Genomic DNA, 15,841 nt, shown 5'->3' with positions numbered 1-15,841 from the left:
AAAGTGTCAGTTACAAAGAGGGATGTGTTAAGCAAGAATCCCTTTCCCAGTTCTGTTCCATATCCCTATTGTTCCTTTACCTTTGTGAGGGGGACAGTGGGAGGCCACAAAGTCTGTGGTTACCCAAAGAACTGCTGCTGGTGGAAGAGTCGCTCTTTTTTTGAAAAGCTGAAAAGTTGGCATCCAGATCAGGGTTCAATCGGCTTGGATTGTCTTTCCAGCTGAGCGTTTCAAGCTGCTCAAGCTTTTTCTGAGCTTCCAGGAGTTTCTGCTTTTTGATAATCTTTTCCAACTGAAACTTGACTTTCTTGCGCCTGACTTTACGCTCTGCTGCCCAGAGAGCATTCCTCCAGAGAACCTGCAGCTGGACCAGCCTCGTACGGCCCCCATCCAATGAAGCTGACGGAGTCTCTGGCCCAATCTGAGATTCCGCTTCATGGAAGATCTCAGTGTCTTCCTCAGCTGAGGTACCATCCTCTTGCTGTTGCTGCTGCTGCTCCTCCTCCTGCTGCTGCTGCTGCTGCTGTTGCTGCAGACTGGCCAATCGGCTTTCCTCTCTGAGCAACCATCTCTGATCTAAGAATCAAGAAAAAACAAAAAGAAAGTCAGAGCTCACCCTCCCACCTGTCTCTGAGGCAGTCCCCTGGCCTTGCATGGAGTGACATACTTGTACCCATGTGGAGAGGAGAGAAAGGAGATTTCTGGCTGGGATATGATGAAGGAAAGATGCTCTTGTCCCTAGAGTAGAGAGCACTGAGAAGGAAGAAGTCAAAAGGGTATGAAGCTGAGGTCTCACTCAAGGATGGGTGCTATACATTTATATGTACATGGAAAAATGAGGGAGACCAGTGTTTTTAAGGGGAAATAACCCTGTTAAGCTTCCCTATTCATCTTTCTGGGGAACCTTTTTCCAATTTTCTGCCTCATAATGTTTCTCTGCAACTTCATGAAGACTATAAACAAAAAAAAAAAAAAAAAAAAAAAAAAAGAAGAAGAAGAAAGAACAGAGCTGACCATAGGAAAAGAGGGAGAAATGAAGAAATGAGAAGGTGAGAGAGACACACCATAAATCATGGTCACCTACTGTCTTTGATCTGCTGGTTGATGAGGGCCTGGTCAAACTCCAGCTCCTGCTCAGCTCTGATTTGCCCAACTAGGATATCTTGCCTTAAATCCTTGACAAGGCGTTTCTGTTGGCGAATCTGGGTCCTGTGGGACACTGCTTGGTCCAGATGCTTCTGGTGGTACGCTTCAGAAACATCCCGCACTCTCCTATTACAGAAAGAGCTAGGAATTTCCATGAGGAAAGAAACAAATCATCCTGAGAAAGAACTATCTATATTTCAGAGGGCATTCTTCCCAGGCCCTGGCTCTAGTTATCGGTCTTCATTTGGGCAAGCTAGGGAGTGGGTGACACCCCCTGACTGAGACGTCATCATGAGTCAGGATGCTCTTAAGCATCCATTTTCTTTCAGGAGCTTCTCTTGACTAAGTCTCCCGTTTGAGAGAACCCTTAGGTCCAAAATAGCAGAGAGGGATTTGGACTCGAGGCCCTCCTGCCTGCTAGGAAGAACAAAGAGGAAGTGAGTTGGGTCATAGATAGCCAGTGAGGTCATAGAGCTGGCAGGTAGAACTTTAGTCAAAAGTGACCTCTTCTGGATTTCTTAGGGTGGAAGATTCAAGAAAAACAAGAAGTCATATAAGTTTATAAGAATAAACAGGTAAGAAGAAAAGAAGAAAAACATTATGATTTTGACAAAACTAAAGAGCTCTGGATTTCTTGTGTTCTGCTTTTTTATATTGAGTTTTCTTATCTTTCTCAGGTAGGAAGTACAAGGGGATACTCTTTGACCTGCTGCTTCATTTTTGATCTGGGCAGGTTAGCCCTTCCTTAGGCAAGTTGGGGGCAGGGTAGGATAGGAAGGGAGGTTTCCTTGCTCCTAGACACTCATCATATTAAAGCTAAACTTAGTGCTAACACACCTAAACTTGGAACTCCCAAACTCAAAAGATCTATTAGAAGACCCCAAATGGGATCATCAAGAGGACACAGGACTGAAAAGCAACTGAACAACAATATTAGTCCCCTATCCCATGCCATGCCATCATCCATTGGGCTGATGGATTCATCATTAGGGACTTCATATTAGGATTAGCTCCTCAAAAGCTGGAATTATAGGCATGTACTACCATGCTTTGGATTTTATATTTTTTTTAAAGGCCAAGTTTTATAGAGGCTATGCTACTTTTTGAAAATCATAATGGAAACGAAACAAAATTATTGTGCAGCAAACTTGTGAATTACAAAATGATTCTCTTCTCCACCCCCACCAATTATAAAGAGCTATATCTTTGGGAAAACGAATTCTATGGAGTGTTCATCTACTATTGGAACCTAATCCCTTGAAACAAAAAGTATATCTATGCCCTAGAAGAAAGAGATAAACAGACAGGTAGAAATGCAGAGACAGAAACCCAGAAAAACAAAGACAGAGAAAGGGAGAGGAAAGGAGGGGAAAGAGAAGAGAGAGGAGAGAAAAGAGAAAAGAAGGAAGTCATGAGAAAAGGGGGAGGAGATTCTAGAGGAATATTTGCATGTATGTCAACAAGTTCAAGGAAATCTTGGAAATCCGACCTACAGGAAAGAGCCCTGGGTTGAAATTTGAGAGGCTGGATTCTTTAATATCACGAGTTAGGAATAAGTCATGTAAGATTTTTCTTCCTGGAAACTCACAATCACTATTTGAACCTTCTGTCTATTAAGGATGATATATTCTGGGGCATCTCCAAAACTAGCTTTGGGAAGTCAGGGCCTAAGCCAATCCAATCTGATGAGGAGGAAAAACAAAAGAAACATTTTCTCTCACTCTGCAGAGCTCTCCAGGTCTGCCTACTCTGAGATCCCCATAATTACCAGAATCTTCCTTCTAAGGTCACCTTCCCATTAGAACACGGCTTGGCCTGGGGACATTCACTGGATTACCAGGGAGAAAATCAATCTCAAAGTGCCAGCTACCATGCTCTTGCCACCCCAACAGCTTCCATGCCTGGCTACCTTTCTCTCAAGACCTCTGATAAACTGAGTCAGGATGAAGCACCGGAATGCTTTGGGCTCCATTTGCACTTTCCAAACCTACCTCTGGCACCATCAATCTTCGGCACTTTCTCTTCTTGTAAAGCTCATTCCATTCCATCCAGATTCTCACTGCTGTCATTTACAAACCTCCAACTCATATTTGCTCCTTCCAAATGAGCAGCACAGCCTTTCTGGCTCCTGCTTCCTTCAGACACCTCAGCTTCTCAATTCCTCACCCTCCTAAACTCCCATGACCTTCTAATTCCAGGCTAGCTCAACACCCCGTTCTATTCCTAGAACAGTTTCACACTAACCACCTTGATCCTATTTACTGGTTTTCATCCCCGACAGTCAAAAACTATTTAACTGAGCCCTTGGCTGTCACAGCACAGCTGATGTGCTTTGAGTCATTTGCCTTTCCTCTAGGCAGCGTAAGGTGAAAGCTCAGGGGCTCCTACATGTCCTGATGTAGCCCTACCAGAATAGTAAGGGATAGATGAGGATTTCAACCTTTCTTCTTGTGAATACATGAGCTAATAAGGACACCACAAGTAGTTACTATGGAGTCCAAGGCTAAGATTCTGATGTTAGATTGGTTTCCTGATACCCGGGGAAAAAGCACCTGTGATCATCTTTTTCTAGAAAATCTAAAGCAAAATGACAAGCGCTCTGCACTGAATGGTGGTCTCTGCAGAATAGGGAGTATCTGTGAGAAAGCAGTCAGTAGACTATTTCCCATGGTCCCTGGGATATCATTCCCCAACTCTGTCTAACTAAATAGTTTACATAAAACAGAAAAATTATTCAAAAGAATCCATCAGAGAAAGGCTCTTTGAAGTACTATTTACACTTTGGGCTTACTTAGCTCTTTTCCCCAGGCTCTCTCCCTCTCATGTTCTCCCCCTGTGAAACACTTTCCTCCCTTCTCTTTCTTCTCTCCCCAATCTCTTTCTCCCTTTTCCCTCCTTTCCACCCCCAAAAAAGTGTAAGGTTAGCCAGACTTGCTCCTTATAATGCAAGTCACCATCTTCAATAACAGAAATGGGAGGAGACTGAAGGAGGGATTGCTGCGGAGATGCCTGGGAAGGCTGACAAATGATCAGGGCTCCAGAGGCAACTGACGTCACACACATGTTCTCTCTGTCTCTGTCTGTTTGTCTGTCTCTGTCTTTCTTTTACACACACACACACACACACACACTGTATCTCTCTGTTTCTGTCTCTCTCACACACACACATTCTCTCTGTCTCTGTCTCTCTTTTTTACATACACACACACAGCTGGAAGCAAAACTAGTTCTCAACTAAATAGATCTGTTAAGCACTAAGCAAGTACATAAAAAAATACATTTTAACTAACCTTCCACTAAGTATCTGTACAGATTTCAGGGAAACTCTCAGCTAGCCATCAGCTTGTGGGTCTCTCCAGGAACCAAGACGGCAGCAGGCGTGATCACTGCTTCTCTTCATTTTGTATGTTTGGATCTGCTTGTTCATCTGCTCCCAAAGGCTCCGATGGGCCCCTCCCCATTTCCATTGCTCCTATCTCTTCCCTGATGCTTTAGAAGCTGACAGTTCTCACCACATAATGTGGAGGTTCCTAATCACTATTGTAGCAGCAGGAACAGATCTACCAGACTGATTCCAATACTCTAAACACTCAAGATTGAGCCCCAAAGATCACAAATTGGGAAATGATAATAGAAAACAAAGTGTCCTCTGGTCCCAGCAGCTGGGAGTCAGGCTGATCACCTTTCCCTGTGCCTGGAGTCAATTCTGTGCTTTTGGGCACACCTACAGACTCACCTCTGCCTAAATAAAGTTAAGCCTCTGAGTGGAGACTTTAGAGTTTCGTGACGTGCCCTGCCCAAAGCATGGAGGAAGAAGATCTCCCCAGCACAGACCCAGTTCCAGATTGGGAACCCATCTACTGATTTTTATTTTTCTCTGCTCCTGCAGGATCCAATCAGGCTCAGGCTTAGATGCGGGCTCCAGTTCCTACACTATAGCATCACTGCCACCTGGCAGGCACACTGCTGTAGCAACTATAACAACTGGGGAGACTTACCCATTGGACTGACTCTAAGCCCTGAGATACCAGCTGGGTGGTGCTGGTATCTTTATTTTGAAATCTCTCCCTGATCATTTTTTTAAGGAAAGGGAATATCTGGATTTGGTTTACCAGTTTCATCAGTAATTCTGGATTAGAGAGTTCCAGGAGTTCTCATTACATAAAAACAAGGAGGTCAAGGTTCCCACATGGACAAAAAAATACATCAGTACTTTTCTATAATTGCAAAAAGCAAGAATGAATGAAAAATCATTTATTAAGGGCTTATTATATGTGCCAAGCACTTGTGCCAGAGACACAAAAGAGAAAAATAAAAAGAAGGTAATATAGTGGGTTCTTATCAACTGGAAAATGGCTGAATAATAAGATTATACATATGTATTGGAATATAACCAGACCATAAGAAATGAAGAATGTGAAGAATATTATGCTTTACATCACTCACATAAATCTGAGTTTTTCTGTAAAGTACAATAATATGCATGATGACCAGAATAATGTAGAAAACAAGGGAACTCTCCTCAAAGCAGTAAGTAGTCCTGATTGCAGAGGCCCAGTGCTGAGGCTCCACCACCCCACCACTCCAACTGACAGAGATACAATCTCTACATGCATAATGTTGCCAGATATGGACAATGTGTTGCCATGCTTTGTATAATTATACTTTGTTACAAGAAAGAGTTCTATAGGGAAATATGGGGATATATGGGAAATGACAGTGATATAAAAAAATCAATTATACCTTTAAAAAAAAAAAGAGATTCGGGGGCAGCTAGGTAGCGCAGTGGATAGAGCACCAGTCCTGAAGTCAGGAGGACCTGAGTTCAAATGTGACCTCAGACACTTAACACTAACTAGCTGTATGACTCTGGGCAAGTCACTTAACCCCAATTGTCTCAACAAAAAGAGAGAGATATTCAGTTCAAAACAGAAGCAAGAAAGAGAAACTACCACAGAAGAATACAAAAGGAAGGCCAGAAACAAACAAGCAGGATGACTCTGAAAATTAATGAATTTCTATGCTCTGGTAGAGATCTGAAGAAGGGATAAAATCATACAATCTTCCCAGATGTTTACTTATGAAACAATATACTCCCATTGCTCATATATTACTTTTCCGGCCTCTCCCTAATTGATGGCAAACTAAGTGATATAAGCCATCACCTTGTAAAAGTGTTGCCAAAAGTCTTGTTTGACAGAAAGTGGACAGAGGGAAAACCACCAAGAGTGACACCCCTTTGGAGAATGAAGGAAAGCAAAATAAGCGACAGGAAGATAGAATGAGCTCTTTCCCCACCACTCTCAAATGCCAACAGTGAGCTAAGCTCCATGAGTCTTAGAATCCCAATGGCTAATGCCCTGGGCCAACTCAGGCTTATGCCTTTACCTTGACCTTTCTCCTTTCAAGTATACTGGAAAACATTGGATTATTACTGCTAAGGCTCAAAAAGGCTCCATGCCAGAAGGGTTCGTTGACCTCACCTACCTGTCCTCAAGCACAGAGGAAATCCCCAGTTGGGGGGCAGTGACATCCCCATCCAAATCCAACCACTCCAGAGAACAATTGCTGTTCCCAGCAGAGACTTCTCCTAGCTGGAAAGAAAGGAAGAAGTGGAATAAAGAAGCCATTACTCCACAGCCTGTGACCATCATTTACATGGTACATCTGACAAGCTGAACTTTTCCTGGTAGATTTTCCACAGGACTGGAGGCCACAGTGGAAGACACCTTCCTGATGCTGCTCACATGGCAAGAAGTACTATGGTCAGCAGCAACCTAAGAAAGAGACTATAATCTGGTCTCAGATACTTAACACTTCCTAGCTGTGTGATCCTGGGCAAGTCACTTAACCACAATTGCCTCAGGAAAAAAAAGAGACCATACTTACCAATCTCCTCTGTCTTAATGCAGCAGCCTCTGCCGGGTGAATGAAACGGAATTTCTGTGTTTCCCCCAGAATTATAATAGCTCCTTTGGAAAAAGGAAAGCAAGAGATTTACAACTGAGCCTTTAGTGTGTGTCAGGTACCATGCTAAGAGCTAGACACACATATACATACACACACAAACACACTAATAATGGATAACAACTGGCTGGTTGTAAAAGTAGTTCAGGGAAGAACAAAGGAAAAATGGCACCGTGGGCTGGACTGGTAAGGAAAGGCTTCTTTTATTTACTAAGATGATAATAATAGCTAATATTCATATAACATTAAGATTTGAAAAAACAATTTACAAAAATTATTTTATGTTCACAACAACGAAGATAACTAATATTACAGCAGTAACTATGTGCCAGGGACTGTGCTAAGCTTTAAAATTATCTTATTTGATCCTCACAACAATCCTGGAAGGTGCTACTATTTATCCCCATTTGACAGATGAGGGAACTGAGGCTGAGAGGTTAAAAATTGCCTAGAGTCACAAAACTAGTACACATTTGAGGCAAGATTTGAACTTAGGTCTTTCTGATTCCATGATCAGTATGCTATCCACTAAGCCACTTAGCTCCCTACAGAATTTGGGTAAAATTTCAAGAGGAAGATTCATCTACTTGGGACTAAGAAACAGGTCAATTCTCTCCACCCCAAGTTTCTGCCACTGGGATTCCCTTTCCTACAGGCAAGGCAGAATCTTCAAATCTAGATAAATCCCCCCAAAAGACCCCCACTAGAAACAGGTTCTGTTGTTTTTTTCCTTAAAATTTTTATTATGAACTTAATCATTTTTTAAAATTTCAAAATACATAGAACAAAATAAAAGCTTATACATTTATCCAAAGGGCTTTCTTTATGTAGAGTTTTTTTAAGCAAACTTAACAAGGTAGTAATAAAATTACCCTGTTTCTGTACCCTCCCAAACTTTTTTGCATTGTTTTATTATTCTGCTATTTTCCTTTACTATCCACAAAAATCACCTCTATCCCCATCACATAGATGCCCTCTCATAACAAGTCCAGTAATGTCAAATTCAACTAGAATAGTACCATACCACAGATTGGCTTATATAAGGTGCAATATATTTTTAATTAGGTTAAACACTTCTCAGTGACATTGTGATCTGGTTCCTAGTTTTGTGGGAAACATTTCCAAGGGAAGAGTTTGACACCTCTTGGCTAGCCAATTATATTATCAGTACATTAGTTCCACTGTCTTTTCTGGATCATGTTTATAAAAAGAAAATTTCTCATTACTCTTGGGAAGCTTAAAAGATCTATTCCAAAGGCCTTCCCATTCCTCAAAATTTCCTACGTTGGCCATCACAGTTATAGCAGCTTAAAGAAAACTACAATTCACTGTTTCCAGAATGCAAAGAGAAGATTCTAGGAGAGTGCAAGTGGCCTACCTTGTGTCAGGCGACAGGAATCAGTGACCTCTTGGCCATTAACAGTGCAGCGGGCTCCCAGGGCAGGCTGAAGTGTGACCACACCACATACACTGGTGATGGTACAATGGTTTCTCTCTATCCATTGACCCTGAAGGACTGGGGAAAATGCTAGTCAAAATGGAGTAGAGCCACTTTATAGGACAATTTCATTCTTTCCATGAGAAAATCCAAGTCCAAGCCTGGAAAACCTCGACAGGCAGAAGAGAGACCCCATTCCTCTATCTTGGTCTAGAAATAATTTTTACTTTGGATCTACTCCCAACCATACTGACCCCAAATTAAATATCAAGTAGTAGAAATATGAATAGCACATTGGCTACTAGATCCTCCAGAGTTTGTTTCTTGTTAAGCAAATGCTTTATAATGCTTTTTTACATACCTGACACTTTCCCATTATTATTCTTTTCCTTCCCCCAGCCAAGAGAATCTTCTCTTGAAACAAAGAAAAAACCCAGAGGGCTTGCTTTCCCAAGAAGGGCCCTTCCCTCAGCATCCTCAGATTCCCGATAGAGGAATCAGTCAAACATAGCCATCAGGACCCTCTGTACCTCGCTGAGGAGAAAGAAGATTCCATTGTTGTGGTTACTTACCTATATCCTGTTCTTGGTCAGAGTCAATCCTTCCTATTTTTGTTGTACCTTCCTAAAAGGATATAGTAAAAGTTATTTTAAAGGTAGAAATAAGACAGAGAATTCTGTTTCTGAAGCAAAATCTATGTGGCTGAGAATCACCTGTATCTTATCATGAACTTCTCTTATTCACTGCTAACAGTTCTATTACTTCCCTCTGGCACCAGGCTTTCCTTCCTTTGGCTCCCACTTATTAAGGAATCAAGAAGAGACCCTCAAGTTAAATCTTAAAAGGCTATCTGGGCTATTTCTAAATTCTCAGGGTATATTTTCCCTGACAGATGACAGATGGTGGTAATCCCCTTATGTCTGTGCTGCAAGCCTGTAGAAGAGCAGTTTTGATTTTTCCAGTAGGAGGTTTGAAAAGGAGTCTGTTTGCTTTTTGGGAAAGCTCAATGGAATCATACAACAAGATCATCTCTTGTAAAAGGAGTCATAGTCACTGCTTTCAGTTAGCAAACCTCTAGCCCCAGGGAGAAATGAAAATGAGCCCCATTTTCCCTGAGAGGTGAGGCATGAAAAATGCACCAGCTTTGCTTAGGCTAAGTCAATGTTTAGGGAAAGGCAAAAGCATTTCATTGAAATAGGAGAAATCACTGGAATTATTACCTTCTTGCTGCTCAGATGAAGCTTAACAGACCTCACAGTCTAAAAAGATGAAGAACAATAAAAGAAAAAGCACCACCTATAATGAGAGAGAAAAAGAGAAACGAGAGGAGATATAGAGACAAAGGAGAGAGAGAGAGACATGGATTCAGACAGAGAGACAAAGAGGGAGAGAGAGAAAGATTCAGAGACAGAGAGACAAAGACAAAGAGTCTGAGAGAGTCTGAGACAGAGACAGACAGTGAGAGTTGGGAGTGAGATAGAGACAGAGAGACACATAAAAGACAGAGCCAAAAAGAAAAAGAGAAGAGAGAAGAGGAGGGGGGAAGCAGAGTTAGTGAGTGTGAACCAAGCACTGTATTAGTGGAGATTATAGCACACAAGATTCCTAGCTGCGTTTTTGTTTGAATTTTTAAAAATTAAGTTGTGAGCACTATAATTATGATGACCAGGTCTAGTTAAACAAAAAGCTGAAAAAAAACACCTGTTTACTTTTACTGCAGAGAAGCCTATGAAATATGGCAGTCATTATGTGTTGGGCTAACCTTCTTTTTCGTTCTTTTTAAATCCTTGTTTCAAGGGACAGCTCATTGGATTGGGAAGGATGAGGAATATTCACAAATGAACTTTATCTTTTAAAAAGTATCAATAAAAATTTTAAAAATCTTTAAAATAAATTTGTTTTGAGACCATTCCACCTTTTTCCTAGAATGCAACAATACAGGGCTTTTGAAGAGAAACTGCATTTGGCTTTTTATTTTGCCATTAGGAATTGATGTCACCAGATAGACTCTGGGGCAAGAGGGATAAAGGACAAAATATTTACATGATAACTTTATTTTATATATATATATATGTATATATAATATGTATCATAATATATATTATATATAAAGGAACAGCAAGTTGTAAATAACAGATTTGCAGTTTCACATGCTATCTCTTTTTACTATATATACTATGTTGTGGAAATGCCTGTTTCATCCCATAAATTGAAAATAAACAATTTTTTAAAAATAAAGCACAAAGGGGACTAATGAGGATATGCAAGACTACAAAATCTCACAGTGGAATGAGGTCTGGTTCTAGGTGAAGATCTCTGCATCCATGAATACACATATAGCCTTCTGGATGTGTTCAAAGATACAAAACATGCTAAACAAAAGGAAGATTTCCTGAGGGGAAACAAGGCAGCTAGGATTGCCTCCTATCCAGGGTTTGTAGCACCTATCTCAGTGGCACAGGGAGAATGGGCTTTAAAAACAAGGGATGCGATAGAGCAGTAATGAATTGAACCAGCTACACCCAGCGAAAGAACTCATTTGACTATGAACCACTACATAGAATAACCAATCCCTCTATTTTTGTCCTCCTGCATTTTTTATTTCCTTCACAGGCTAATTGTACACTATTTCAAAGTCCAATTCTTTTTGTACAGCAAAATGTATACATATATTGTTTGGACATGTATACATATATTGTATTTAACTTATACTTTAACATATTTAACATGTATTGGTCAACCTGCCATCTGGAGGAGGGGGTGGGGGGAAGGAGAGGAAAAGTTGGAACAAAAGGTCTTGCAATTGTCAATGTTGAAAAATTACTCATGCATATATCTTGTAAATAAAAAGCTATACTAAAAAACATTTAAAAAGGAAAAAAAAAAAAAAGGGATGCTGCCTGTTCAAAATATGTGTTCTCTGAAGCTGTCCCCCTGATCAGCCAAAATAAAAATAAGCTCCTGGGGGGCTATCAAGGCAACAAGCCAACCATCAGGTAGGGAAACGGAATAAGAACCTGAGGAATTGAATAAGCTGTACCAGTCCAATATATTAGGAAATTGCTTCCAAATGGGGAGCTTGGAAGACAATCACAGTTTAATACATGTTAAGAAATTTCTTCCATAGACATGCATCTGAAAATGACTCCAGATCATTTCATCAGATCTGCACCTGAGAGGAGTATAAGAATTAGCGTATCCATCTTACAGATGGAAACAGACACAGGTTAAGTGACTTGCTTAGAGCCACAAGAGTAACAGGGGGAGATCCAGGCCTAAAACCCATGCAACCTTATGACTCCAAATGCAATGTGTCTTCCATTCCAAAAGGAAAGAACATAAGATATATACAGCACATACAAAGCTCAAGAAAAACTCAGCCCCGTCATTTCTACAGAAACCCCTCTGAGAGGTTCCTGAACAAAGTGGCTCTTAGATGAAGTCATCCTTCTCCTTTAGAGCATCCGAGTATTTTTGAAGCATCTTGTAACATTCTGCCTATAGCCAGACAACCACCATTTTACTCCTACTTTCTCAGGGATAACAATACTATATTTAAGGACCAAAATAGTATGGAAGGCAGAGCAATTCTGCCTCAAACACATGGAAGATTTCCCAATTCAACCCCATCCTACCACATCCCAGAGGAGAGATCTTTCTTTCTAGGGTTGAACTGAGGATTTCACTGATATGGAAACTCTTTTGGTGGGAAACTCCTTTGGTGAGAAACAGCCTTTCCTAATGCAGCCTGGCAGCCTCTTACCAGTATGGAAATGTTTTGTATGGTTGCATATATCAAATTGCTACCTGGCTTAGGAAGGGGGAGGGAAGGTAGGAAGAAAATTTTATAAAAAAATGAAAAAATGTCTTCATGTGTAACTGGAAAAAATAAAATACTATTTTAAAAAATGTAGGCTTTTAAGAGTTATCTAGAGCAGAGTTTCTTAAAATTTTCCACTTCCAACCCTTTTTACCCAAGAAATTTTTACATGACCCTGGGCATATAGGTATATAGAATGGATATGCAAATCAAACATTTACTGAAAATAAATCATAATTTCATGACTCCACATTCAGTTATGAGATCCCCTATGGAGTCATGAACCACAGTTTAAGAAACTGGAACCTATAGCACTGAGAGGATAAGGCATCTTCTCAAGTTAGCACAGTGTTCATCAAAGGGGTAACATGAACCTAATGCTCCCTGAGAGCAACTCTCTATCCCCATCACCTCCAAGGGAACAGGGTGGGGGTGGTTGAGATAGGAATTAAATGTTTATTGTTACCTCATACCTTGGGAAAGTATAAAGACAGGGCTGCCTGAGGGAACATGGAGCCAGAAAACAGGCTTCCTCAAGCTTCTGTCTGAAAGCTAACTTTGTGATGAGATGTCCCTATGGTTCTATCCTGAGCACAGAGGCTCAAACTCAGCTCTCTATACACCCCAGCATGAGGAACATAATTCCTCTAGGGACAGTGATACATAAGGAATTCATTAATGAGCTGCCCTTGCTGCTCCTTTAAAATACAATAAAGAAATTGTAATGAAAATAAATACTGGATTTGTGGCAATGCAAGAAAGTTTGGCTCTATGAAAAAAGAAGGAAAGGGACTAAGCATATTTATTAAGTGCCTACTATGTACCAAACGCCAAACTAAGTGCTTTACAAATATTACCTCATTTGACCTTCATAATAAATGAACAGATTCCTTCAGAATAACTGGAAGTAACCCTGGCTAAGTCAAATAGACAGAAGTGATTGATTCTGTATGCCAAACTGGATTCTTCTGGTCTCCAACAAACTTGAGAGCAATAAATCTACAAAGGATCCTTCTGAGTTTTGGTTTCTTTCTCTTTAAAATGAGGGGAAATGGACATGATGATCTCTAAATCTCTTTATTCTATGAAATATTCTATATTCTAATAATATAGGTATTATAAATTACATATTAAATAATCTCTATTTAGAAATGAAGTACTCACTTCAGCAGGCCATATACTCAAATGGAAATGATTAGAAATGAAGAAATAGAGAGGAAGGACATAGTGCTTCCACTGAACAGAAGAATTAGTATTCCCCAAAGATCTTATCAGGCTAGATAAAGGGCATAAGCTAATGTGGCAAAATGTAACAGGGACAAATTTAAATGCTATAGCATTTATATTAATATATTTATAAGTATATTAAATACTATAGCATTAAGGGAAGGTAGGGAGAGAGAGGAAAGGAGGCTAGAAAATAATTCAGGGCTAAAAAAAAATACTGTTCTAATGGACTACAGAGTTAATACAATATGGAATTCTCTGTTTGTTATCTGATTATCTGTTTGCTTTCAATTCCACAAGACAAGATGCACCTGGTGGTCTGCCTTCCTCCTCCCCCATGCTCTCCTCTTTCCTGTCATTTTTTTATTCATTATTTTTCCCCATTAATTTGTATGCTCCTTGAAGGTAGGGGCTTTGGTACCAGACACATAGTAGCCACTAACTAAATGTTTATTAGATTGGATTAGACTAGAACATACAGTGCAATGCAGTAACTAAAAAAGATATAAAACTGGTATGATTTTTATGCTATTATAGCATATATATATATATAGTAGATTTTTATGTTATTATAGTATATAGATATAATCTATATGCTATAAATTGCATTATGCTAACATAGATATGTATATTATGATATTGTGTCACAAAACCTTCGTAAAAATTTAAGCCATTAAAATTTAAAGCTTTAATAGCTCAAAAAATGCACTAAGATTTTTGGGACACTCTGAATCATGTTTAGATTGAGGGACATAATAATCTTGCAGAACTCTGGGCAGATCACTCTGTGTTCAGTCCTAAATGTCACATTTTGAAAGGAAGGAACATCAGTATGTCAGAAGATCATCTGAAAGAAGCATGACCAGCATGATCCACCCCTTTCCCCCCACACATCCAAGAGGGGACCTGGAAGCATGTTTATCCTGAAAGATATGTGCTAAAAGAGTTAAAAGCATTTAACCTGGAGAAGATAAGATTGGGAACAGGCAGGGGTCAGTTCACAAGTTTGTTCAGTGGTTGTTCAGTTATGTCTGATTTCATGATCCCACCTGAGCTTTTCTTGTCAAAGATACTGGAGTGGTTTGCTATTTCCTTCTCCAATTCATTTTACAATGAGCAAACTGAGGCAAAAAGTGACTTGTCCAGGTCACACAGCTAGTAAGTGTCTGAGGTCAGATTTTTAGCTCACAAAAAGGAGTCTTCCTTACTCCAAGTCTGGTACTCTATCCAGCTAGCCAGAACACAAAAGCAATCCTTAAATATCCCAACTATTGTCACAGGTTTTAGGAAAGGCTACAATTTTTGCTGCATGCAGAACTGGGACCAATAGACAGATGTACCAAGTGTTACAGGAAAGTTGAGTCCTTCACAATCTAAAGTCTATGATTCTATGACAGTCACATTAACCTCTATTTCTTTAAGACTTGGGGCATAACCAGAAAAAATAAAACAATTAAACTTTTTTTTAAATGAAAATAAACCTTAACTAGTTGCAAAAAAAGTTTGGTATTAAAGATTATTTACTTGACATTTTATGGTAGTGAATGCTTTTGTTTTATGAATCTTATAAGAATAGAGAAAACACTATTTTAAGTATAATTATAGAAAAATATTATTTCTAAGTACTATTACGTTTCATGTAATTTTCCTGGGCAATAAAATACATTTCTAAAGGGGAGAAGGATCTATAAAGATTAAAAAAAAAAAAAAAAAAAAAAACTTGGGACAGCTAGATGGCACAATAGATAATCAGGGATCTGAGTTCAAATCCAGCCTCAAACATTTTACATTTACTAGCTGTATAACCCTCAGCAAGTCACTTAACCCTGAATGACATGGAGGGAAAAAAAAGACTGAGCTCATGACAATGATTGAGGATAGAATTTCACAGCTCTTCACAACTCCCTTCTCATGCCTCAGCATTCAGGAGGTATTCTTGCTGGGAAGCACTTTTCTCCCCAGATCTGCTTTAAAATCCCTTACCCTGAGGTGATACAGCACAACCCCAGTGCTCAGCACATCATCATCCAGGACCATCAGGTGTGGCAGGTTGGAATCAATCATCACCCCGGCTTTCTTCTTGTTGATGTCAACATTACACTCCATGAGAACCTTCCAATCATCCCATTTCTGGGTCCAGTCTTTGGAGAGCTGGTCTCTCTGGGGAAGAAATCACAGAAGCTATTCTCAGAGACTTAGCATGGGGCAATCAGTTTAAGGTCAGAGAACAGCCTAACTTGATG

The 15,841-nt window shown here is 39.9% G+C and overlaps 1 protein-coding gene across 2 annotated transcripts in view; it reads right to left on the bottom strand.

The window, feature by feature from the left end:
* Positions 1-15,841, bottom strand: part of STARD9 (StAR related lipid transfer domain containing 9) — a 147,041-nt gene that overhangs the window by 26,490 nt on the left and 104,710 nt on the right. For both annotated transcript variants that reach the window (XM_031952164.1, XM_031952166.1), the window contains exons 16-22: positions 15,582-15,758; positions 9,124-9,175; positions 8,492-8,629; positions 7,036-7,118; positions 6,634-6,740; positions 1,085-1,272; positions 81-576 (exon numbers count right to left, since the gene is read on the bottom strand). In XM_031952164.1, coding sequence (XP_031808024.1) covers positions 81-576; positions 1,085-1,272; positions 6,634-6,740; positions 7,036-7,118; positions 8,492-8,629; positions 9,124-9,175; positions 15,582-15,758 — 1,241 coding nt within the window. The remainder of the gene's footprint in view (positions 1-80; positions 577-1,084; positions 1,273-6,633; positions 6,741-7,035; positions 7,119-8,491; positions 8,630-9,123; positions 9,176-15,581; positions 15,759-15,841) is intronic.

Source organism: Sarcophilus harrisii, chromosome 2 (genome assembly GCF_902635505.1).
Source record: "Sarcophilus harrisii chromosome 2, mSarHar1.11, whole genome shotgun sequence".
NCBI lineage: Eukaryota > Metazoa > Chordata > Mammalia > Dasyuromorphia > Dasyuridae > Sarcophilus > Sarcophilus harrisii.
The sequence above is the reverse complement of the archived record's forward strand: the minus strand, read 5'-3'. Positions and strand labels throughout refer to the sequence as shown.